Source organism: Lepus europaeus, chromosome X (genome assembly GCF_033115175.1).
Source record: "Lepus europaeus isolate LE1 chromosome X, mLepTim1.pri, whole genome shotgun sequence".
NCBI lineage: Eukaryota > Metazoa > Chordata > Mammalia > Lagomorpha > Leporidae > Lepus > Lepus europaeus.
The window spans coordinates 116,088,126-116,115,398 of NC_084850.1; the positions used below are offsets into that span (position 1 = coordinate 116,088,126).

The 27,273-nt window shown below is 33.8% G+C and overlaps 1 protein-coding gene across 9 annotated transcripts in view; it reads left to right on the forward strand.

Annotated features, from left to right (window-relative positions):
* DMD (dystrophin) overlaps window positions 1-27,273 on the forward strand; it is a 2,142,101-nt gene that overhangs the window by 854,635 nt on the left and 1,260,193 nt on the right. For all 9 annotated transcript variants that reach the window (XM_062183372.1, XM_062183374.1, XM_062183379.1 and 6 more), the window contains 4 exons: window positions 9,781-9,960; window positions 10,261-10,389; window positions 12,329-12,499; window positions 25,513-25,635. In XM_062183372.1, coding sequence (XP_062039356.1) covers window positions 9,781-9,960; window positions 10,261-10,389; window positions 12,329-12,499; window positions 25,513-25,635 — 603 coding nt within the window. The remainder of the gene's footprint in view (window positions 1-9,780; window positions 9,961-10,260; window positions 10,390-12,328; window positions 12,500-25,512; window positions 25,636-27,273) is intronic.

A 27,273-nucleotide genomic window follows, 5' to 3' on the forward strand; every position in this document is an offset into this window, starting at 1 on the left:
TAGGCCAACCCTTGAACTAAAGGAAAGCTAATGTAGAAACAGTGTCAAAAGTCTGACCCTGAACTTTTACCATATTTTCGTCATGAATAGGTATCAGGAGTTTGCCATTGCTATGATCCTTTTATAAGGCAAGAATATCACAGGAAGTGTTTTTTTCTAAATGTGTATTATTTTATCAATATTTCCTTCCTTTTCAAAATTAATAGTCACACATTTAAAACCATACAGACTAGAATCCATAGTCTTCCGTAAAGATGCTAGCAGGTGCAAGGTAAAATTTCAGATGTTTCAGAGTGTCGTCTACTTGGAGAGAACTATAAAACAGATTATCTTAAGTGTCTAATATTTTATTCTTAATTGACACATTAAAATTGAGTGTAATTTTGGAGTACCACGTGATGCTTCAATACATGTATACATTCTGCAATGTTCAAATCAGGGTGAGGATATCTTTCTCCTCAACATTTATTTTTTTTCTTTTATTTTTCTTGTGAAAATAATTCTCTTTCTTGTTTCTCCAACCTATGACTTAATATCCATTGACCAACCTTCCCATACCCTCCCTGTTCCTACTTATCTCCCAACCTCTTTTAACCACCATTCAACTTTTCACTTCTATGAGACAATTTAGAAACATTCCATAAGTGAGATAATGTGTAGCTTCTCTGTGCCTAGCTATTTCACTTGTCTTTCAGTTCCATCCATGTTGTAACAAATATTAGGAATTCATCTGTTATGTGGATAGACAGTGTTCCATTGTATATAGAAGGATGGCTCAAAAATGTTCTTGAAAAATGGAATTTAAAGATACATTTAGGGGCAAGTATTTGACCTAGTGGTTCAGATACTTTAATCCCATATCAGAGTACCAGAGTTTGATATCTGGTTCCAGCTGCAGTCTCCTGTTTACAAGTAATGCAGAATTCTCCCTCCCCCTCTCCCTCCCCCTCCCCTCCTCCTCCCCCTCTCCCCCTCTCCCTCTCTCCTCTTCTCCCCCCTCCCACTCCCTCTCCTCCTACTCCTCCCCCCCACCCCTCTTCCTCCTTTAAAAAGTATAAATATTATTTTGGCATAATTTTTGAAGCACATGCATTTTTTTTAACTTTTATTTAATATAAATTTCCAGTGTACAGCTTATGGATTACAATGGCTTCCCCCTCCCATAACTTCCCTCCCACCCGCAACCCTCCCCTCTCCCACTCCCTCTCCCCTTCCATTTGCATCAAGATTCATTTTCAATTCTCTTTATATACAGAAGATCAATTTAGTATAAAGATTTCAACAGTTTGCACCCACATAGAAACACAAAGTGAAACATACTGTCTGAGTACTAGTTATAGCATTAAATCACAATGTACAGCACATTAAGGACAGAGATCCCACATGAGGAGCAACTGCACAGTGGCTCCTGTTGTTGACCCAACAAATTGACACTCTAGTTTATGGCGCCAGTAACCATCCTAGGCTGTCGTCATGAGTTGCCAAGCTTATGGAAGCCTTCCAAGTTTGCCGACTCTGATCATATTTAGACAAGGTCATAAAAGACAGAGTGAGGATAGTAACCAATGATCCTAAGAGTGGCCTTAACCAGGTCTGAACAATTATACAGCATTAAGTGGGGAAGAGGACCATCAGTACACACAGGTTGGGAGTAGAGCCATTGGTGGTAGAGGTTATAATTACAAAGGAATGAGGCCCAAGTGCACTAGACAGGGCCTAGAACAAAGGACAGAGTCATTATTAGAGGAGCTAAGAAAGGTGCTGTCTAAGCTACAAGTAATTTTTCTGATTGAGAGGCAAATAGAACCTGATAGAAGGGGCTTGATAATAATCTGGTGGGCTTTAGGCCTTGTAAATTCAGAGGCCCAGGCCTATCTATCTCTTCACATGGGGTATATCCTAAGGGAGGTGTGAACCTCCTAGGGGAAGGCACTCTGTTGACTTTCATTATTTGGCTGGCCTGGGAGGAGAGCTGGCCAGGTAAAGGCAGGTGGCATCTCTAACAAGAAATTTACAGTTCTGCCTGCAATGTTGCTGACCCTACTTGACCATCCCCTCAGCTGCAGTGGTCACTTTGGAAGTTGGGCTGAGTGAAGGGCTTTTCAGCTTAGAGCCAATAAGATCTGTGGCTCTGACCTGGGCATCCTTCGACTCCAGGGCAGGTCCATTTCCAGTGATCCAACTCTTGGCAGAGCTGCCAGGGCTCTTCACAAGCTGACTTCTGCTGAAGGCCAGGCTTACCACATTGAAAGCCACTGCAGTGGACTGGCCTGTTGGGTCTCCTTGAGGGCAGATCACTGTACAGATCAGCCATTAATAGGCCTGCCACCCATTGCTTCTGATGCCAAGCTTTCTTTTCCTCCTGGTTTGTGTTAAAGCAGACCAGAGGATGCAAGTCAAGGGAGTGCCCGTGTCCCATCTCTAATCTTCGGTGGCCTGAACTACAAGTCTATAGTCACAGGCATGTTCTGTAGTAGTTGCATTTTTCTTAATATGTATTTTCCATGAGCTTTTTGAAGACCCTTAATATGTATTGCATTTTTATTTTATTCATCATTCATCAATTGATTCTTAGTGATCCTATAAGAGAAATGATGGGAAAATTTCCAGGTGTAAGGAGAATGGGGGCAAGGTTGATTAACAGAAGGTAAAGCTGTAGGCAAGACACCTGATCTTCCTATTCCCACCTTCCTTATTGCAGTTACAGATAACAAAATGAAAATTTTAAAAAGCAGTGCCATTTGTTAAAATGGAAAAGGTAATGTTTTAAAATAATAAGACATTTTAAAATAGTATCAAAAGTGAGAAAAATTTGACAGTGGAAATTGAATGTTAATCTAATGTTAATTGAAAATTCCTTATACCATGTAACCTTTCACTGTATTTTTACTTTCAAATAATTTGCTCCCATCCAAATAGTAATGAGGGCAGCATTAAGATTTTGAAAGAATGATCACTTCTAGCTGAATAGTCTGGACAACAGAAATGCATGAGGAAGTTGTAAATGTGACATTTCTTACTCTATAAATCATCAGGCAATTTTCCCTTTCATCTCTCACAACTTTCTGTTAATGGGGTTTGCCAGGTTGAGGACAGAAACATCAGGTTTCTAGATTAGAAACAACAAAGGGAAATGGTAAGGCAAGCTAGGGGAGATGAGCAGCACCCAAAGAGTTTGAGAGCCAGCACTGCACAAGATCCTCAAGCTGTGAGGATAAACTCTATTATCTTAGTCTATTACATAGACATTAGCATTTCACTTGACAAGAGTACAGGGATCATGTCTGTTTTGGTTACATGCTATGTCCTACATGTATAGTGTCTGACATATAGTATATACTCATTAAATACTAAAAATTAAATAAATAAAAATTAAAATGATAAAGTATTTTTAAGATTCAAATGGTGTACATTTGGAATTATGTAAGAATAAACATGTTTAGACACATAAACAATCATCTCATTAAATGCCCATCAAATATTATAGATCACAAAGGAAATTGAGGGATGGCATGTGCTTTTACAAAAAGTAGATTATGGGGCCAGCAGGTTAAGCCACTGCCTGCAGCACTGGCGTCCCATATGGGTACCAGTTCGAGCCCTGGCTGCTCCATTTCCAGTTCAGCTCATTGCTAATGCACCTAGGAAATCAGTGGAGGATGGACTAAGTGTTTGAACCCCCGCACCCATTTGGGATACCCAAAAGAAGCTTCTGGCTTTGGCCTGGCCCATTGTGGAGTGAACCAGCAGATAGAAAATCTAAATCTCTCTCTCTCTCAGTCTCTCTCATTCTCACTTTAATAATCTTTCAAATAAATAAATGAATAAATCTTTAAAATGCTAAGTAGCTCTTAGAAATCCTACTTTCTAGTCACGTTAAAGTAATATAAAATATATATAAATTTACATAAAAGTAATATAACTAACAAAAATCATTTACAATAAAAATAATGGCTAAATTTAAAGTAAATAAAATAGTTTACATTAAAATAAAAAGAAGTCTTTATACTGTTTTATAATCTGTAGTCTGCTCCCACTGATGTGATTTTTAGACTTCAAATAGTATTTGTTAATGTTTAAAAACACTCTGATTAGGTGGATATAAGTTAATAGATTCTGAATATCCCATTACTAGCCAAAATTGCTTAGCATTTGAGCTGAACATGAAAAAACCATAGGAAAGTAAATATTTATGTGATTAAACAGTAGTTTATTACTGTGATTATCATTATATTTGGAAAATATAAGCTTCAGCAAAGTTTAATCTGTATGAATTTATGATTTAGCCACTAACAGATTTCATTTATTTCCAATTTTGTTTCATTCATCAAAAGTTCCATATCAATTAAATAATTCAGCGCCACTAAGCCACTTTAATATCCACGATGTTATCTGAAAATTAAAGTGGTAAATTATGATTCCCTGGAAAGAAATTTTTTGGTCCTATAATACATTAGACCCATCAAATTTTTTGGTAGTGCACATCTATCATTTTTTGTAAATTGAGCAACAGATTTTATTAACAATAGTTTTTTGATACCAAGAGTTACTGAGAGAATTACAAAAATGCTGAATTCAAACTATTAAATAATGCAAAATAATTGATGCCCCAGTAGCCATGTTTATAAAAAATAAATGTGCCTTTAACATTTATTTTGGAGACAAATTTTTATGATGTTCAATATAAAAGAGAAAAAAATTTTCTCAGCCTTTTACTGCACTTCACCTCTAACATTTAATGATTGTCACTAAGCAAACCTCATGACAGATTGTGTATTTGTGTCTGCCAGTGATTCTCACCATTTACTGCATGTTGGATTGAACCGGGAAACCTAAAAGGCTTGCTAATACCTAAGGCCCACCCTAGAGGTTTGGATTCATTGACCTGAGTTTAGCCAATGAAGCTAATATTTGGCAAAGTTGAGAGCCACAGGCAAAAATGCCTCACAAGATTTGTGAATTTCAAGCAGTTTGATGAGAACTACGTTCACTTCAGTGAACTATGTTGTGTATTCTTTTTAAACAATCAGCTTTTGTAGTTAAAAAAAAATCTGGTTTCTGGTCCTAGATTATCTAGATAGTTGCCTCAAGTCATCAGTCCTCCTAGCTGTAAAAGCATGAGAACTATTACTTATTTCTAAAGTCTGTTACACTATCATTCCAATGAAAAATTGCATATCTTTTTTTTAAGGAGAGAATAGTAATTTATCTGTGAAGTGAAATAACACTAGCAGATCATTAACTTCATACAATGAATGCATCAAGCAGCTGTTACTTAGAAAATAGAACATCTGTTAAATGCCATTGGAGTCACTACTCACTGTCATTATAGTTATAGCTATAATTTTGGTTCTGCACATTCTGCTTTCAGGAAATTCTTTAATAGACAATATATTATTAATAAAAAGTCAATACACACTGCTATAAAATCTGTTTAATGTTTTATACTCTTCTTTAATTTATCATTATATTATTCTGTCACATTAGCCTAAAAGTAAAACATATCCTAAACTTCTGCCAGGGTGGAATAATGTAGGAGCCTAAAAGAGTAATTAAATATCAAACTGCATCTTGTTTAACACATACTAGATAGTAGGATGCAACATTGATTTGATTATAGCTGTTGAGGATCAAAAAGTATGCCTATCACTTTAAATGTAAATATAGAAGGCATACTTCACCTTAACTTCAAAAACCTTAAAATGTAAATGTGTGTCTTAGAATTGCAGTAATATGGTGATTTTTCATTATATTTCTATGATTATATTGTTTAAAGAGTGAAAGAATCAACTTCCATTCGTGATGCTCAAAAGTAGTATTGTATTTACATAGTTGAAGGGCAGATTTCAGTTGGGTAGGGAACTTTTACTGTGATTTTTATGAGTGTGCTAACCCTTCATCCATAGAAGAGGGAACATGCCCAAGAGATTCAGAAAGAGCTAAACAGGAAGTTAGTAGTGCCTATTGAATGCAGAAATATAGGAGGGTACTTCAAAAGTTCATGGAAAGTAGAATTAAAGGATATATTTATTTTGTTGCAATTTTTTTTTAAATCTGTGCATCGATAGGTCTTCAAAAAGTTTTTGGAAAGTGTATATTATGCAAAAAATACAGGGATTTAAAAAAAATGTGCACCAAAGTAAATTTTTATTCTACTTTTCCACAGATTTTTTGACATTACTATCATGTACCTCTATGGGTGTTCAAGCACATATTTGACTAATTGTGGGGCTAAGTGTTGATGTAATCTCTGGAGCAGGATACCTACAAGAGAATAAAAAAATGAAGAAAGAAAGGGTAGGAATAATAGGCAATCAGATAAAGAATCTGTCCTAGGAATATAAGTCCCTGAGAAATTGCGAGAAAACTTGTGGAAAGCATTGGAAGAAATGAGTATGGGAGAGAGTCAAGACCAAGTAAGCTCTTTGCCTACCAGTGAGGGAGAATATCTGTGGATGTGTTCCTTTGGGACCAGTAATTATTCCAATACTGTTCTGTCTTACCTTTAAATAAAATTTAAGCAGTTGTTTCCGTCCTGTGATTGTGTGATCAGCAGACTTCAGCAGAACAAGTTCCCAATCTGCTATTACATCAGTAAACTGAGTTGAGGAACTGATGACCAAATACTTTACCTAAGGTGCCAATTAAGATTTCTACATTCTGTTTAACTTGTTGGTATGAGGAATGAATCAGAATGTGTTCTTCTTCCTTCCCATGAACACAGGAATACATTCACTAGAGAAAATTAATTTATTCCTCCCATTCTTTATTATAAGGATACTGGAGTAACATTTAAAAATTATTGACAGCAAATGCTTTATTTAAAAGCAAGTGTTCAATATTTATATCACACTGGAGATATCAAATATTACAAATTAAACATATAAAGATAGAGACTTTGATAGTGACTTATATTTAAATTGAAAAATACATCAGACATTTTTCCTATGTCAGAAAAACCTTAGAGCTAATGACTCAAGTGTAGTTCATATTCGGCTATTCTTAAGTCTCTTGAAAGTGGACTTATGATCATGTCATCAAAATAATACTGGAACCTGAAAAGACACTACAAATTAGTTGCTGCTTCCTTTTATCCATTAAACACATGAAATATCATTGGACGTTAAATGTTTTCTCTTATGAAGAGGTTTTTCAAATGCGGAGACAGAACACAGGAGTGGCCATTCTAAGAGAACGCCACTGGCTAGCTATGCACTCCCACCTTTATTTAGAGGGTACCAGCAAGTTCACGAGCCAGCAGGCACTTAGGCAAGGTTATACATCAACTTAAGGATCTGGGAAAAGGAATTCAGTCTGGTGGTCTATGGTCTAACATAGGGGTTAGAGCTGTGATGTAAATCTCCAGAGACAGGCCCATTCAGATGCTCCTGTAAGTTTACAAATTCCTGGCCGGCGCCACTGCTCACTAGGCTAATCCTCCGCCTGAGGCACTGGCACCCCGGGTTCTAGTCCTGATGGGGCGCCGGATTCTGTCCTGGTTGTCCTCTTCCAGTCCAGCTCTCTGCTGTGGCCCGGGAGTGCAGTGGAGAATGGCCCAAGTCCTTGGGCCCTGCACCCGCATGGGAGACCAGGAGAAGCACCTGGCTCCTGGCTTCTGATCAGCGCAGTGCGCTGGCCATGGCAGCCATTGTGGGGTGAACCAACAGAAAAGGAAGACCTTTCTCTCTGTCTCTCTCTCACTGTCCACTCTGCCTGTCAAAAAAAATTTTAAATTCCCAAAAATATTCCAGGTACCGGTTTATGTCCATTAGCCCCCTGCTGCTCCCATTACCACATTGCTTTGGGGCAGGTGTGCCCATCCCTGGCCTGTTTTGGTGTGAGCAGAAATTGCGGCAATGCCTCTAATTTCAGGGGGGTGTGCCCCACCAGAGGCATTTATGCAGTATCTCTACACTCTTGAAAATCTAATGGAGGATTTTGGTAGATAATTGACATAAAATAATTTTTTGTGCTCCAGGAATTTTTTGAAACAACATTTCCTAAATTCAAAACTTCCCCTGATCCTTTCTGAAGTTTGGAATTTTCCATTAGCTTTAACTGCATTGCCTGGCATGTAAAAAAAAAAAAGATTTTGGTACATAGTAACTTTATATTCATGCAGAAAAGGATTGATGGTCTAATCCTTTTAAATGTTTATTCATTTTTATTTATTTTAAAGAGAATGATTGATTGATTGATTCTGTCCATTGGCTTATTCACCAAATGCCTGCAACAACCACTGCTGGGCCAGGCCAAAGCCAGGAACCAGAACTTCTGTCTGGCTCTTGCATGTGGGTGGTAGGAACTCAGTACTTGCGCCAGCATCTTGTGCCTCCCAGCCACATTAGCTTGAATGTGGATTGGAATGTGGACACAGGACTTGATCACTGGCACTCCAAAATAGAATGTGGAAGTCCCAAGAGACAGCTTAACCTGCTGTGCCACATTCCATGCATGGTATAATAGTTACAGAGACATGTTCAGAGATAATTAGGGACCTCAAAGTAAATTAAATGTTTACTTAATAAGGTGTTGCCTTTGTGAACAAATCAACTGAAATTATAAGCCACTAGCTTGAAATATAAGAAATAGACAATGTTCATTTGTACTTATTTTTATTTCTTTGACTAGCCCATATAAGCTTTCAAAGGACAGGACATTTCTCTGCTTCTCTACCATTTTATCCACATTGTCTAGAACAAAGATCAAATTCTGTGTAATAAAAGTAGTATAGGGTACAGATGAAGGATTTAAAGTGTTGAAATCTATTGCAAGTCCATTCACAAGTCAACTTCCAAAGAGGCTGTTTCTACCCAAAGGAGACATTTCTCATCATTTTCCAAAAATGCATTGCGTGGAAATAAATACCCTACTACAAGAGTTTCTCCCATCTAGTAGAAGCTTAATAAACACTTATGCTTGCTGTATGAACAGTTTTAACGAATTGCTAAGCTCACTCATGTGCAACAAATGACACCTGTGTTACATTTTACTCTCTCCATATATAGCTAACCTGTAACTGAAATTCAACTTTTTCTTCTTTATAAATGTTGAAAGCAAACTCTAATAATAGCAATAGCTGTGACTTGGTCACCAAAGAAATGACAGATATTTCATATCATGTTCCAATCACTGAGTATACTTGATATACAGAAGCCACGAGTGTATTCCTCGCTACTTTGAAATTATCCTATTTAGTGACCTGATGCTAGATCCTGTTAGTTAATATGCTGGGAAACAAAACATGTATTACTACGTCACAAAAATTTTTAGAAACACATATATTATATTTTGACTTAATTGGTCTTATTTCAACTCATGTATATTTTCTTTTATGCTTCTGTAGGCATTAAGAAGGGGTCATTAAGCTTAATCAGATACTAGAGATCCATGATACAAAAAGGCTAAATTTTTTTGTAGATATACAGTGGTGCCATACTTTCTAAGTTTTTTAAAAAGCAATAGAATGTCAACCTTTAACCATGACATGTACAAATTAAGTCAAGATAAATATATTTAGTTGGGCAATACATTTGTTTAGCAATTAAATATGTGCACTCAAAGATAAATAATAAAATTAACCACATTTGTGTATTCATATATGCTCAACAATGAAACTGCAGTTCATATTCTTTGATTTTTATGGTTTATAAACACATTGTTGTAGGTTTAAACCTCTGTAAAATCTAACCAGAGTGACCATACACACAGCCATTTCACAACCATTAAATCTTAAGGCTACAAAATATTACTTTAATCTCAATGCTGTTCTTTTCACAGGCTACTCAGAAAGAAGTAGAGAAACAGAAGGCTCACTTGAAGAGTGTCATAGAGCTAGGAGAAGCCTTGAAAACAGTTTTGGGCAAGAAGGAGTCCTTGGTGGAAGATAAACTCAGTCTTCTGAATAGTAACTGGGTAGCTGTCACTTCCCGAGCAGAAGAATGGCTCAACCTTCTGTTGGTAAGAGGAGAGGCTCGAAGATTTTTGATTCCTCTCCATCAAAAAAAAAAAAGTATAAACATTCACTGAGCTCCTATTTGAAAATTCATCAAATCCACATATACCCTGCTCTAAATTCATTGTCCATAACTAATGTGTTTTTCTCTATGTGTTATATTTTACGTGAATGTTCTACTAAAAAGTAATTTAAATCATGATACATATGTATTTTTGTCTTTTTAGTTTTGTAGATAGTAGAAAACAGTCCTTTAATAATGTTTTCTAACCAATAATGTCATGACATGTCTCTGTACATTTAAGGAATACCAGAAACACATGGAAACCTTTGACCAGAATGTAGATCACATCACAAAATGGATCATTCAGGCTGATACGCTTTTGGATGAATCTGAGAAAAAGAAACCCCAGCAAAAAGAAGACGTGCTTAAGGTAGCAAATACAATATTTTGAAAAGTAATTTTCAAACTGTGCAGCGCCTGTGTCAATCATCTATGTCCTAGAAGATAACGAGGACTTTTTAATAAGAGTGAAGTAATCTCTCTTCTTTCCCCTCCCCCTCTCTTCTGTCCTAACTTTTTTTATGTGAATAATGACCCTCAGTAGTTCTGCAATCTGATTATCTGTTCAAATTCACCTCTCAGTTAATTATACCCAATTTAAAAGCTCCTCAAAGTGGGATTCTAGGATTTATTTTTGTATCATATCACAAAGTTCTGCCCATTTTAATAGTACCACTATGATCTGTGTCTAGTCCAAAGAACTTTCCCAACATCACACCTGCAGCCTATCGGAGAAATACCAAAAATACAATCACCTGGATATTTTGCATATGAAATATCCAAATCTTATTACATGTTGAGAATCCATAATCCTAAATTCTGAAATCAGAACTGGTTCAAAATCCAAAAATATTTTAATCTCTGACGTGATGCCACAAGTGGAGAATTTCGCACCATGAAGCTTTGTTTCATGCACAAAATTATTAAAAATATTATATAAGATCATTATTCTTTATATATAAAACATATAACATAAGTGAATCTCATGTTTAGATTTGGGTCCCATCCTCAAAATATGTCAGTATGCTAATGGTCCACAATCTAAAGATAACTAAAGTCCAAAGCCTCTTCTACACCAAACATCCTTAACCTATAATTATTCATAATGTTGGGCTTGTGTAACATTTAGTTTTTTTCTTTTCAATTGTGTGCAAATTAAACTTGGACTTAAATTCTCTCTTTTTGTATTGAATGTAATTAGGACATCCTGAGATTTCTTTCTCAAAGGCAAGTTAATTTTTCCTCTTAAAATAATTTCAGTAGCAGAGTATGAGTATAATGTACAAGTGTGTCTTATTGATACTACATTGTCTTCATTTGGTGACTTCTCTCTTTTCAGCTAGACACAAAGAGTGGAATTTTAAGAAATCTCTCTTAATGTTTCCTTACTGGGTTTTGCTGAAATTTTTGTTAAGTTTTTACCAGTGGGTTATTATTTGAAGAACACACAAAAAGTATAGTTTCTGAATATAGATTTCATTTTTTATTTTTTGTCACTGACATTGTCCACATATTTTAATTTCTTTTCATTAAAAAATGTAGGTGCATATAAGGCTATTCCCAAAACACATTAATCTGCTGTTTGCACCTTACTCCAATGTAGATTTACATAGTGGTCTTAATTCTCCCTTGATGTGTAGTCAGAGATGTCATCTTATGGGTGGAATTCCTCAAAGGTCTTTGAAATAAGAACTGAGTTGTTTAATTGACAGGCTTTTTGACCCCTTGCATCAGGAAGAACATTCCTCAATATGTATGTGATGCAGAATTGAAATCTGTTAGAAATGTATTTTTCTATGACAGTATAATAAAGAGGAATTCCAAAGTAGCAGGACGGTATAGGAGTGTGTTCTTCTGATCCTTCCCTCTAGAGCTTGTATTTAGGTTCCTCTACAACTATTAAATTCAGTTAAGATAAGATGGCATAGAATGAAATATCAAATATTATGATTATTTCAAACATCACAGAAGGATTTGGAAACCACCATTTGTCCTTCCTCAGGCTAAACAAACACCTAAGCAGACCTTCCTCAGACTAAAGGACATTGACCCCTTTACTAAGCTCACATGTACTCCCTCTCCTGTTTTACGGAAGTTGACTTCTTGTCTTTCTTTTTATTATTCTGTGTGTGTTTCCCCCCCTCCCCTCTCCCACCCCAAATCTGTCTGTTTATCTCTCCCTTCATCTCCCTCCCTCCCTCCCCCTCTCTCTCTCTCTCTCTCTCTCTCTCTCTCTCTCTCTCTCTCTCTCTCTCTGAACCTTGGTAAATTACTAACTTCAAGCCCTGTTTCTTGCTCATGGAATATAGCGCTTAAAGGCTGAAATGAATGACATACATCCAAAGGTGGACTCCCTTCGTGACCAAGCAGCAAACTTGATGGCAAACCGCGGTGACCACTGCAGGAAAGTAGTAGAGCCTAAAATCTCAGAACTCAACCATCGATTTGCAGCCATTTCTCACAGAATTAAGACTGGAAAGGTAGGAAGATCTACCCCAAGGTGGAAACTAGTGCTAAATGGTCTGTTGCGAAGGTTTCGCAGTGCTCTGAAAGGGGCAGGCGACCCCCACAGCAAGATTGTCAAAAGGAAAATGAAGGCAAAAATGTGTTTAAGGAAAATTTACCACTAACTATCATGGGAGATGAATCAGTCTCTCTCCTCCTCTCTCCCTTTCTCTCTTCTTCTCTCTCACGTTTTTTTTCTGCCACAGCTTTTCTAGAACTGCCTTCTGCACTGGTTTACATATGTACTTTCAGGGGTTACCTACAGCAAAGTAACAAATAGCATGCTGCAGGCCAAAACACAAAAAAAGCACAAAAGATATCTATGTATAGACAGCATTACTGATTTATTTTGCCAAATCGAATATTGCTTGTGTTGTAATGTACATCACATATTCCAAATGAGACCTTGTACATTTTCTGCATGATCTAGGGTGTTTGTACCTCTTTCCTGGTTGTGCATGTGTATGTATTTAACTTGCTCATGCTAGTTGCAGACACTGTGACAAAATCTATTAGGCTATAATGAAATGCTCAAGCCATGAAAACAACTAACTGCAAGCTTATATATCATGATTTTTGTAATTTTATATTCCTGTTTATATTTATTTAATGAAGAACCAGGGATGAAACTTTTGCATGAAATCCTTTCTATTTGTGTAACATTTAATGAAGACAAAAATCTTATCTAATAAGCAGTTGGAAAAAAATATATATAAATGTAGAATTATAGAATTTCAACTCTGGGGAAAATGTTAAATGCAAGCAATTACCCAGAAAATGCTATAGTGTAGCTTAACATATTGTCCACTGTATGTGATATGCTTTCAAATTTATGAATGTATACTTAGGAAATATATCTATTTAGGTATATAGATAATGCTAGAAATAATCTTAAATGAGAAAACCCTCTTGAAGTATTTGTAAAAAAATATGACGCAATATGTCAGGTAAGTATTGTATCCTTGAAAAATTGGAGAATGCATTCAAAAATTATTTTGACAAATATGGCTCACAATAATATCACAGTGCCACAAATGATACATTTGTTAAGGTATTATAACATATAGTGGTGTTATATATAATAGTATATGTTTTATGAAAATAACATAAATCTTAAAGAGTTTATGCATGTGAAATATAGTTATCCTTAAATAGTTACCCTTCAAATTTCACCTTCCATTGTTAGCTTACCTTAAGTCCTTGTTGCTTTTCTGTAGTAGTTACCTACTGAGTTCTACTCATGTATGCACATATATGTATATATATGCACATATATGTAAATTTTAAGTAAATCATTACCACCCACAAAATATTCTTATAAGCTCTGAAACTTCATTTTCAGGGCATAATTTTTCCTTAGGAATTTACTCTGCAACTAGGAAAAATGATTGTCTTTACTTCTTGAAATATCAATGGCATATGTGTTACCAAATTAAAGGAATTTTATTTGTTACTACTTCATTACTAAGTTTTGTATTCTCATCACCTACATTTATATATATATACATTTTAAATAGATCACTGAGTTTTGGAATATTGAAGAGAAATCAGGATAATATTCTGAGATAAATTATGCTCCAAGATTGTTACTCACGGATACTGTAATGGAAAATGGGAAGAATTCATCTTCCACCATTGAAGTAACCATGCTAGCCAATATAAGTTTGTGACTAAGACTGAGGTTTCATTCATAGTCAGCATGTATTTGTGAGTATACTTCCAGAAATCATGCATCAAAGGAGGGACTCAGTGTGCTGCTTTAATTTTCCTTACAGAAATAAGGCATAAAGTCACCTGAAATCAGTATTTCCAATTATATATATTATATATACACAGAACAATCACATTATCACATTTTTAATTTTCAAAATATTTCTTTTTCTCTGAATTAGTAAAGAGAGCTTGATAAATCAATAATGCCACGTTGGGACTCTGATAGGATAATTATGCTGTATCCTCATGATGGAACCTAAACCACAGATTTAAAGCGTATCTGATAGTCTGCTTATTTGTTTATTGAATAAGCTAATGATATTGTACATTTCCTGCATGATTTAGGGTGTTTGTACCTCTTCCATAGTGCTAGAGAGTACAACAGCATAAAAGGATAGCCTACAAGATAACTGTTTTCAAACAGAAAAATACTTATTGCAATCATAAAATATGTTTACTACTAATTGCAATCATAGAATTTATGTAACACTAATGCATCTTTGTGAAAATATTCAGTTAATAGTGAGGTAATCCTTGCAGAAAGAACAATGAGATAAGAAGATTGACTATCAGACCTAACTTTCTCAGTAGTAGTTAGAATATATAATTCTTCCACATATCCATTTCAATATTTATACTACCTTAGTAGATTTTAAAATGGGAACTACTCCCTCAACAACAGCAGCAGCAACAAAAAGAGCTTTTTAAATAGAGTGGGTAAAATGGAAACTGGCAGAGGTACTAGATGGAAAGAATTTCTGCCATTTTTCTTTCTCCTCCCTCTGATCGAGTTCAGGAGTACAAGTAATGTCCATAGAGCATGGTGTTAATTTCTGGATTAGATTAGTTCAACAGTCCTTGATAGTTCTAAAGTTTGCTAGATCACTCTTATTTTTATAGATACAATGAGAAATTTGAGATATTTAATAGTTTATTTGCTTTCTTAGGGAGTAGGGAAATTTTGGAAATTCTGCAAATCTTATGGGTGCCCTTTGAACTGAAATCAACCTCATTATAGTAGGTTTTATGTAGTCTAAGATCAGTTTGAAATATCTCTGGCTAGGTTTCATAGAGGAGAATATTTATTCTCCAAATATATACCAAACAAGTATAGCGGTATATATTCCAAATATATACCTTATTTGGTATGAGAACCAAGTTCAGAATAGCTTTTTAAAGATCAATTAACTATAGAGCAAAAACTTAGGCTGAGAACTCACTGATAGCTTATATATTTTCTATTTGGTAAAGAATATTGTTTGGGGGACTACTGTGTCTCTTGTAAGGATTGTCCATGATAAGAATTCCAAAACCAACAAAGTAATGATTAGCACTGGGCTCCTCAGGTCAGTTTGCCTTAGAATTTGTCCACCTGAGTGCAGCTTTCTGGTAATTTTTGCCATCTCTGATGAGCAGTATGATGATAAGGAAAGGTTCTTAACTTGAAGCTACAGAACGTACTGTGAGTAATAGCTGTGCACATTACTGGTGTGGTCTTTGATAAGTGCCTTCAACTCTCGGTCTCATTTCCATCTATATTAGGAAGATGATGCCTGTATTATTTTAATCTTAAGATTGTAGTCAGAATCAAATCATGTAAGTTAAATGAAAATACATTTATAAAATCAATTTGTGTATAGATATAAAATGCAAAAAATGTATCAATAATTATTTCCATCATTATATATACGTTAGACTTGAATGTTCAGATTTTGAGTATTGAGGCAAAAGTTGTTGAAAAAAAGAAATGGATTAGTGGCTGGATTCTCCTTCCAGCTTCTGTTGGAATGGATGAAAGCCAAGAATACATTTCTTTACTATTTCTATGGCAAGGAACAGCTTTGCAAATAATCAAGTAGATCAATTCAAGAAGCACTAGGAAGTTTTGCTTGTTCCAAATATAACCCTTAAAATACATGAAATGATACCTCTTACCATTTTATTAAGGTTACAAGAGTATCTAATGACTTTAAGAAAACTTAATCTTTCTCATTCTGTGTAAAATCAGTTCTGAGGAAACGGTAATTATAAGTCAGAATTATGTAAATTAGAGATCATTTTTAAATCCTGGATGCAGTTGATGGAATAAATGAGGATAGACACCATTTCTCCACTCTCTTTGCCTTAGGGCACCTGAGCATAGTGATGTGGCTTGGAATGAGTGGGTACTATAAGGGAAAGAAGGTGCCAAGTAGACAGAAGCATAGAAAAAGGGAATTGGGGAGGCAAAAATAAACTCACTACTTAACCCTGTTGCTTATGGCTTTCCTACCCCTCTCCATCCACTCTGAAGCCAAGTTGGAGAAGAGTTAGCAATTTTGAAGAGATGAGAGTTGAGGTGAATTTTAAAAGAATGGGTGAAGGAGGATTTGATAAAATGGACTAATATGGATGAATTCTCAAGAACCTCATACTATTTCCAAATTGCAATGTTTGGCACTGTGGGGGCTCTATTACAAAGTAACACATGATGGGTTCAAGGAGATCATTCTTTAGTGGTGGAACAAGTTAGGTTCATGGATATTGGTTGAGATTGAGGGCATCATAAGTGAATTGAGCAGCCACTTCATGATAAATTAATGATAAACCTATGACAAAGGTCAAGATCGTGCCGTGTGTACAAATGGAAATTAAGTTTAGTTTGCTTATAGAATAGAGGACAAGTAGCATGAAACTTAGTTATGGATCAGACTGAAGAGGAGAGTTAGACACAGTATGAAGAGATGATGACAAACTAATCGTTTCTGCTTAATTAAGCAATGAGGAATTTTTGATTTTTTTCTCATGCATTGTTGATCATTAGTCCATGGGTAATTGTATGGGAATTTAACTGAATAATAACAGAGTGTAGGGAAACCACTAATGAGGCCATCACTATAGTCTAGAGGAGAGACAGTGATGACCTCAAATAAAGAAAGAGTTACTGAGATAGAAAGGAAGTGTCATTCTAGGTCACTGGCTGTAAGTGTTCTGTATGCACTCAGAGGAACTGTTAAAACACAGATTTCTGAGCCCCACACTAGGTGATTCTGAGTCAGTAGCTCTGTAATAGAGTCTGAGAATGTGCATTTTTAACAAGTTTGTGCAAGGACCATGCTAGAGAACCAGTGGTCTTCAGGCATCAAAAACTAGCACACAGTTAAATTATTACATAACAGGGCCAAGAAGATGATGAACTCAAAAGCCATTCAAGATTCCAAACTGATTTGAGTGGAAAAGTCTGCATTTGAATTTCAGGAATAAAATGTACATCAAGATATATTTGTCATGCTGTTAGACTTAGTTTCTACAGAATTTTGACTAAAGAGATTTTAGTTTTGTCCTATTAGAGGAACATTTACTTTGTGAAAAAATTATGAAATTATACATATAATATGCTTACTGAGACTGTGTTCTCTTCTAGAGATTTAGAAACATTTGTCTAAGAAGATGAAATATTAACTTATTAGTCCTGAAATTCATATTAACCAGCAGAAAGGAGAAATCTTCTCTTTTCTTAATTCTTTACTAAGATATATGTGCTATATAATATATGCACCATATGTTCTTTAATTTCCATATGGGCCTTGACAATTGCTACTAAAATCCATGTAGCAGCTTCTATATTATGTACATAGTAACTATAATATTAGATTTGTACAATCTAGTGTCATAGGTTTAAATATTCACAGTTTAGTTGCTGTAATAATTTAACATGTCATGTTTTGATTTCCAGTCAGTGTCAGCAGATATAAAAGTGACTTCAGATATTTATGGGGTATAAGAAAGCCAGTGAGTTTCCTGTCTAATGTGGAATATGTCAAAGGAATAAATACATGATTCAATCTAACATACCTTAATATGTGGTTTTATATTTAAAGAATAATACAACGACTTATGCATATATTTTGGCTCTCCTAAACATCAGTGGGAAATAGATTATGTAACTTATAATTGTGATCTAGGTATTTAATTAAAACTTAATTTTTGATCAGCTTTATCAGTATAAATATATTGATAATTTCCCCCTTCTGCCTATTACTAATCATGTTCTAATTTAACACTTTCACTGATAGAAAAGAACATGATCTGTTAATTCATAGTTACTCTATAGATATCCACAGGTTTTCTATACAGGCATTTTAAAAAGCATAAGTAAAAGCTTAAAGGTCTATAAACACCGCATAAGTTACAGCAAATAAATATGTAAGATAGCTAGTATCCTCAGGTAATCGTAACAGAGTAATAATAAAACTGTATAATCATATATCTGCTAATTTTATTTCACTGAAATAAATAAGGAAGAAAACCTATCGATGGGATTTCAGTGCTAGCAGTATTTCTGAACACATTTGTATTTGAGTATCCTTGTAACAAAGTTAATTACATTGAAAATTTGATAATATAATCCTTTTGTGATCAGTTAAAACATTTCAGGTAGTAGATGTGTAAATCAGTTTACTGTGTAATGTTTTTTGATTGAACTGAGCCTTATTTGTAGGACAGTTGAAATGATTAGAGCTATTTGGGGATTCCTGATTGTGATCCTTTGTGAAAGAAAATTATTCCCTTGATAAGCATTAGCAGATGCAAAAGTAATCCTTCTTTGAACCAAAGACTTTCAGATAATTATTGGAGGTCTCTAAATACTCAGATAGCCTAGTTAGACAATATTCAATCCCAGTCATTTGTTTTGTCCATTCTAACGTGTCAATTCTCAGCATAGTTTATGACTACTATATATGTCAGCAAATATTAATTATTTATTGTTTTAGTATAACCACATGGAATTTCATCTGAAACATTACTTCAATATACTTTCTATATTAAAAAACAAAAAGCAAACATGAGAAAGGAATAGAGGAAAGTAAGCAGAAAAGAAGTAAAAAGGAAAGAAAACTAAATAATCCAGCTGAAGTTGAAACTATAAAATTCTAAAGTGTTATGTTTTTGTGTTCAGTTAAATCTTTGTCTCTTCTACTGTTTTAGAGTTCAATCCTTTTCTATTTTATTTACTATTACTAAATTTACATAGATTATGAAAGAGAGAAATGCCCCAACTTACAAAAGATAGAAAGTGGGCTGATTCTTCACCTACAAATATACCATAACCTACCAATACACTTTATATTTAATTTTAAAATGTGTGACCATGAAGTAAATTTCATCAATTAAAATAGGGAATTACTGGGTAATTAACAACACTTTCATACTTTCATCATCACAGCATTAAAGGTAAAACAATACCTTACCTAAAATTTTCAAAAATTCAATTAGAGAAATGTCACTCTTCTATTTGTTTAATTTATGAAACATTTCTTTTATTGTAGTTAGCGCAAATAAATTTAGAACAAGACAGTAACTCAATAAACTGATCTATTCGATTGTTTTTGTTTTATCATAGATGTAGATCTTTTCAGCACCCTATTAATCTTTGTGAATTTTATTTCTTCTACAATGTTTTGAAATTCGTCTGATTAGTAGTCTGTCTATGCTGTATTATAAGGTGATACTGCTCCTTGAAACTTTATTTATTTTGGTTGGCATGAATCATTCTTATTTTTCTATACAAATATTCTAATGATAAATACAGAATGGCAAAAGGAGACTATGGATTTAAAGCATTTTTATACTAATCTGTTGCATTTGGATCATTAATTTTCAACTTAGATTTTATGTAATTTGAATACAGTGGACATTTTTCATGATTACTGTGGTTCCATAGTCCATATCAATAAATGTTTACTTTCTTGTCTGTGCAAACACAGTCATTATAATACTGGTGTATCTATGCACGTTGAAGGAATATTTAACCAAAGAGAAGCTTATATTTTAAGTTTGAAAAAGTGTATCTGAATCTTTCTGAATGCTTTCAAATTAATATGAATAACTGTAATTGATTTTGCTTTTCATCCGTCTGTTCTTCTTTGTTAACCTGTTGTATAAGTCAACTTAATGCTAAAACTTTATCAAGCCTTAAATTTCATTAGTCCTTAAAACATCCAACAAAGCACAAGGAATAGTTGTTAAGCAATTTGAAACAACATTAAAAATCAAGGAAAACAAAATAATGTTGTCTTTCTCAGTTTCTGTCTCTTCTTTCTTTTGTGTCCATTTATCTGTTTATTAAACTTCCCTGTGTTCTATTTTGTATGTACTTTGTATAATTGTGCAGCCATACTAATGTTCTTAAGTAAAATAAAGGTACAAAATCTATGCTTGATATATACTTTCTCCTATACTATTGTAATTTTTGCTTATTTTCTATATATTCTAAATCTTGTCTGTGGTAACATTGTGTGATTTTGTGATTCTAGCTCTTCTGTGGCCATATATTTTCTTTAAAGTCTATAGAACTAGTTTATCCAATAATCAAGATGATTTATTAACCTTTGTTTTCAACTGCTTTAGACAATGTGTCACAATTCTAAATTTAAAAGCCAAACCTTATATACTCTAAATTTTAAAATTTGGTGATTTGAGAGTGAGCTGTTTATTTATTTAATAAAACTGCATAAAAATTACAAATTATAAAGACAATGAAGGCCAAAGAATGACATGTAAATCATTAATTGGTTGGAAAAGTATCTTTCATATTAGAATTTTCATAACCTAATAGTGAACTAATGAACTCTTGGGAGAGGAATTAAGTTTTTCCAACTCTTGGTGTCTGAACAGAATATTAATCACATACAGGTCAAATGGCTTGTATGATTCTGTCAATAATATAACTCAAATGACTTGGTTGATTACTTGTGGTTATTTTGGTTTAAAAATTGAACACTGGTTAATACATAGGTAGTACTAAAACTATAAATTGATATAATAAAAACATTTTATTAAAAAGAGTTTATATATGCTACATAAAATATAGAATAGTACAACATATGTTGCCAACTTCCAGGATTGATAATCCACTTAGGGAAACAGAGAATATATCAATCAAAGTCAAATAATACTATATTCATATATAAAAGAGAATATAACACAGCTATGATGATACACAAGTGAGGAATAGAGATTCCTGATAGAACCAGACAAGTCACTCCCATAACTTTTCCTATATACAGAGGACATCCTGAAAAATTCATGTATATAATTGAATGAGACTCAGATTATAAGAATAACCTAAACCTGCTGAGGTTTATTTAATAAAACATCAAAATTTTGACTATTCTTTGGAAGGCATTACCCTTGTAATATATTTCAAACCAGTAATGAGTAATTGGTTCTTTTCAGTGTCATGGTTGTAATAGTTAATATAGATCTGTACTGCCCAATAAGGTTGTCACAATAACATGTGACCACTGAGCAGTTGAAATGTGGCTACTCCAAGCTGATATATATTATGAGTGTAAAATAGGTATGGACTTTGAAGACATAGTATGAGAAAGTGAATGTAAAATATCTCATTAATAATTTTATGTTTATTATAGATTTGTATGAAAAAATTTCAGACATAATGGTGAAATAAAACGTATTATTAAAATAATTTTACTGTTTTTTTATTTTTTAAGATGGCAACTAGAACATTTTAATTACATGTATATTTATAAGATATACTTGTATATTTATATTGAGTTACACTACCGTAAATGTTTTATTTGAATTGAGAGGAGAGACTTTATCATATATTGACATTTTAGGAAAGTATCGACTTGAAAAGAGTAGTATTTCTAAAATATGACCTAATACAGCATCTTTCAGCCTCAGCTTATATACTTTCTGCAATGAAACTCAAATAATGCTTCCAGTAGATTGCAACACCAGTTGACTATTCTTATATTAATCAAAAATTCTATATTTTTGCCTATTGATTTTAGTTATTCACTTTGGAACCACACAGGATAATTCTAATTCCCAATCTACATAATATACTTTTTACAAAGTATGGAATATCTGTTTGGAACATCTAGAACCTACATATTCTGCTAATGATGCCTATATTTGCATTTTCCTGCCTAAGGTGTTACTCATTTTGTAGAAATATCTCTTAAAATCTTTTACATCTGCTAATTATTTTTGTACCTGGTGGCATCATGTTGCTAGCATTGACCAGCAGTTGTTACATTTATATACACAAAGCACTGACCCGTCAGGCTTTCTGAATTCTCCACACATAAATTGTGTTCCTTATTGTCCCAAGTCATTGAAGTACTTTTGAAACGTATATTCATCACTAGTCATTTATTTATATACTTTTTTCAGGAAATACTTATGCATGCCTGCTGGGTTCTAGGAATGACTCTAGGTCAATAAGCCAAACATCTCAACTTCATGGGTATTCATGGAACTCTTCTCATTCACTGTATTTTTGTATGCATTTTTGTGTCTACAATCAATTCCTGATAAAAATGTTACCTACGGCAAAGCAAATGTAAACCCCTTGTGCATTCTCTTTGAGACGACTTGTATAGTTTTGAAGATTAGTTAATCAATAATTTTGTTCAGAAAGATTGAAGTCTATCAAAATGAAGTCTAAATTTTTCCATGTTGTCCATTAGCATTTTATGATTTTTGTCAAGTTCCTTAGCAAATTAAAAACTGAATCAAACAGCATTATTTTATACTTCAAAAAATCGTGTTCTCAAAAGAGGAAAGTCATGAGCTTGAGCTACTGTATGGATATGACTTTGAGAGGAAACAGGAGTCAAGGTTTATTAAGCATTTATTTACGTTAGATGGATACACAGGATTTTGAAAGAAAATAATAGTAGTGAATACTTATTGAGCATTTGTTACACATAAGACACAATTTTAACATATTTGATCCTCGTAATGGCCCCATGATATATTATTCTTATCCCCATGTTACAACTAAACAAACTGTGACTCAAAGTGGATAAATAAGTTGTCTAAGTTCTCCAAGCTAGTAAATGATCGAGTCCTGATTCAGTGCATTCATCAATTTGAGCTCTTCATAGAAGATAGAAAGTATTCTAAAGTCATTAATGGAGGATACCAGAAAATCTGCACATGACCTGCAAGAAAGGTCTATATGAGGAGCTCTTAAATAAGGTTGAGAAGGTCTCGGGCACAAGGTTAGGGGAGAGCTTGGGTATCATGCTGTCGTTCAACTTCATTCTGTTTGTACTCAGGAGATGCAGAAGGTTATTGAGTAGATACATAGCATAATGAAAGCAATCAGTGTTTGCAGACATATTGACCTGACTACTGTGCTCAGGCTGGAATTGGTTTGGCAGGAGGGTGGTTGTACACCAATAAGGAGTTTTGTTTTATTTTTGTTTTTCCTGAGTTTTGGGAGTAGCAAGTAGATCATAGGGAATGAATTAACACTTGACATTCATTATATACTAGAATGTGATGTTCAAAAATAATATGACTTACGTTTTAGGCATGCATCACTAAGAAAAAAATGGTCTTCTGTTAGAACTAGGGAAGTGGATTTTGCAAACCCTTTGGGGGAAAGATGAGCTCAGTCATAGCTCTTTTGAATTTCAAGTGAGAAATTACATGGCTGTTGGAGAGTCTAGAATTGGAATTCAAAAGTTAAGTCAATGCTAAAGATGAAAATTTGGGATATCTGAAAATTATAGTTAAATTTATGGAAGAAATACAAATTATTGTGGAAGAAGCAATGGGAAAGAGTAGATGCCCAAGTTCTGAGCCTTCGAAGCTACTCTATTTGAGTGTGTGGACAGAAGATGAGCTAGAGAAGAAGCAGTGGAGAAAAACAGGTAAATCTAACTGCAAATAGGCCCATGTTATTTTGACAGCTTTGTACTGAATTAAAGATATTTTAAACATTATTTATCATCTTATGAAGTAACAATCATGTAGACTCTCACTAATACTTAATACGTGTGAACAAGATTTTAATAGCCTAAAATACAACCAAATTGGCATTGTGCAGTTATGATTGTTAAGTAATCATTTACTCTCAAAATTCTTAATAAAATTTTAATAAAAGTGTGGTAATACAGAGACTGAAATACTCTAAAAGGATATTTATGGTACTACCAACCTGTACTGGTTCAATATGATATTTCAAATGACAAATAATCATTAGAATTTACTAGTGATTTTGATTTCACTCTAAAATAATCACATTAATTCTCTCAAGAATGTGTACAGGTGCCTAGAATATATGTTCTTATTCAGACTGCATGTGGGAATCATGTCCTTGTGAATAACACTTGATTCTTCATTACTAATAGACTTCCTTTAGTTAGTTGGTCGTACTTGAACATTTGTCCTTATTGTCCTCCAAGGGTTGCCATCTAATAATGATAAAGTAAACCTGTGGCTAGTAATGTGATTGGGAAAGGGTAAGTGGGAACCGAACTTGATAAATGTAATCATCTTGATATAAGACACTGAAGGTCATTCCTGATTTGATTCTACAAAGTGAATACTTTTACCTCTGAAATAAGAAACAATTTTATATATCATTCATGTATTTTGAAAAGCTATCAGGTATAAACTTTTCTAGTGTTTTAATGAAGAAAATTTAAAAAAAGCATAAAGATCAAGAGAGTAAAAATGTATCTTATTAATGAAACTTTATTAAATCTTGCCTCCTTTTAGAATACATATAATTTTGATATCTTCTAATTCATCATTTCTTTTCAAGGGTTTTGTTTAGAAAAATCTAAAGATTTTTTGCTTTTTTGAAAGTGTGGCCATTTAAATTTCAAAATGAAAGAAAAACTAATGTTTATAAAACTGGCTAACATATTCAGATTCTTTACGTGAAATATTCTGGGTTTAACAATTTGAATTTGTGCCACCAAATAAACCATCCCTAAGGCAAACTAATGGCATTGTTTGTCTTAGGAAAGCATACATTCCAATTTTGCTTACTAAAAATGTGATTTAATATATCTGAGAAGATCTCTGGGTAGTTTTCCTAAAAATAAGGTGGCAATTCCACATTTCTACCTGAAGTTACTATTATTAAGTGGCAATTTCTTATAAAACATATTTTCCCAAATGGTATTTATATTGTAATATTTAAAAATAAGATCAATTTAACTTTAGAATATTAAAAATTGGCCCAGACAAATGTATATAAATAAGCTTTTATTGATGCTACAGAATGATGAATTTTATTATCCTGCATATATGTTCAGCTCTAGTGATGTTAAATATTTCTCTTCATTTGTATCCTCAAGAACTTTCCTTGTTGTATTTCAAAACCCTCAAAAATATAATATAAGGACATAATGCATGTCATTAGTTTAGCAACAGGAGGTTGAGTAAATGTATTCCTTTTGGTTTATGTTTCTAATAAAAAAGTAATTTTGATTTAAATTAGCACTATCTTTTTTTTTAGGCCTCAATTCCTTTGAAGGAATTGGAGCAGTTTAACTCAGATATACAAAAATTGCTTGAACCACTGGAGGCTGAAATTCAGCAGGGGGTGAATCTGAAAGAGGAAGACTTCAATAAAGATATGGTAAATTGGTTGTGATAAAAGTATGAATGAACTAGGAGTGAAAATGAATAAATATTTCCAAAGAAATTAGATAACGAGTCTCCAACTGAATTCTCAAAATACACCTTGCTCATTTTATGATTGTAATAATTTTTATAAATGCAAGTGTTCCTGTTGATTCTTTATTTCAAATCCTGAAATACTATGGTGTGGTTATATGGGAGCACTTAGAGATTTTATAAATAGAACAACAATTTTGTTTGACTTAGAACAAAAATGTAATCATAAACCGAGTCAATCAGAAAATATTAATGAGAAACTAAACTATTACAAAAAGCTGACATTTTCAGTCATATTTTTGATAGCAAAATGTTTATTTCAGAGAAAGGGCAATTACACAAGTCATGAAGATTGATATTAAAGTTTCCCACAATGTGGTTTACCAAAACGTTGAGAGATAGTACAATGTATATCCAAAATGTGTACAAATTCATGCTGCTTCTTTCATGATAGTAAAAGAAATAGAACTGTGTGGGCTATTCCTAGTCTCAGGAAATTGCTTTAATCCCAATTATCTTGCAAATATGTTTGTCATTTCTATCTGGCTTGAATATTTCTGCCTCACATCCCCGTTCACAGACTTTGTTTTTGTTTTTCTGACTGCACCTTCCTTTTCACAATTTCTTTTCCATTCTTCCACTGCCATCACCTCTGTGGCATTCTTTCTCTTAAATGCATTGATGCTGGGAACTTCTCAGGCAATGCTTGAAGATGATATCAGAAGACAATATAAGCATTTAAGACAATAAACATGTGCAGCAGCAATGGGAAAATGTTTTCTCCAACCTTAGTTCCCACTGCGAGCAATTTTGACCTCTTTGGAACTGCTGCAATCAGTGCTCCCTGTGCATGGGGTTTGGTGACCTGGTCAACTTAGCTCATGGAAAGACAAGAAGAATCTTTCTAAGATGCTGAGGTCTAGCTATCTCTACTTCATGGCAAAGGAGTAGAGGTCAGTGAAGTGAAAAAAGGACCTGGTCTATCTCTTGGGCTGACCACCATCCCTACCCTAGGTCCCTCACCTATGTGGAGAAAGAAGTGAAGTGGACTTTCTTAATGTTTGTTGACATAATAAATTAGGACATTTTACAGACTTTAGAAATATAGTATGTCTAAATTGTACATTCCATTAAGTTAAATGACAAATCTCAAATAAAAATAATCCCAGTCACCCTAAACAACATTAATGGGTCCACAGTTGTGTGCAGAAGTTTAAGCATGACTTAAAGATTTAAACCTCTCACATATTGATCACATCACACACGTTATTTTGAACATTATTATTTGTTACTGTTAACTCATCATTGTGTCTTGGATGCAATTGCACAGTGAGTCTCCACTATAGAAACTTTTCCTATCCTAAGTTGAAGATAAGAAACTAGAGGTGAAAAACAACATAGTCACAAAGGTAACTATATTAGAATAATATTATTGAAGTCATTTTATTTCTAAGTAAATAAAATACTGCTTTTGGAGCCTAAAAGGGAAAAAATACACATTGAAAAATTTTTAAGTCATTTTATATTCAATATGTTAATATTTGATCTTACTGAAAATTAACATGGGCATGACATTTTTAAAATTATTTGTAGTATCTGA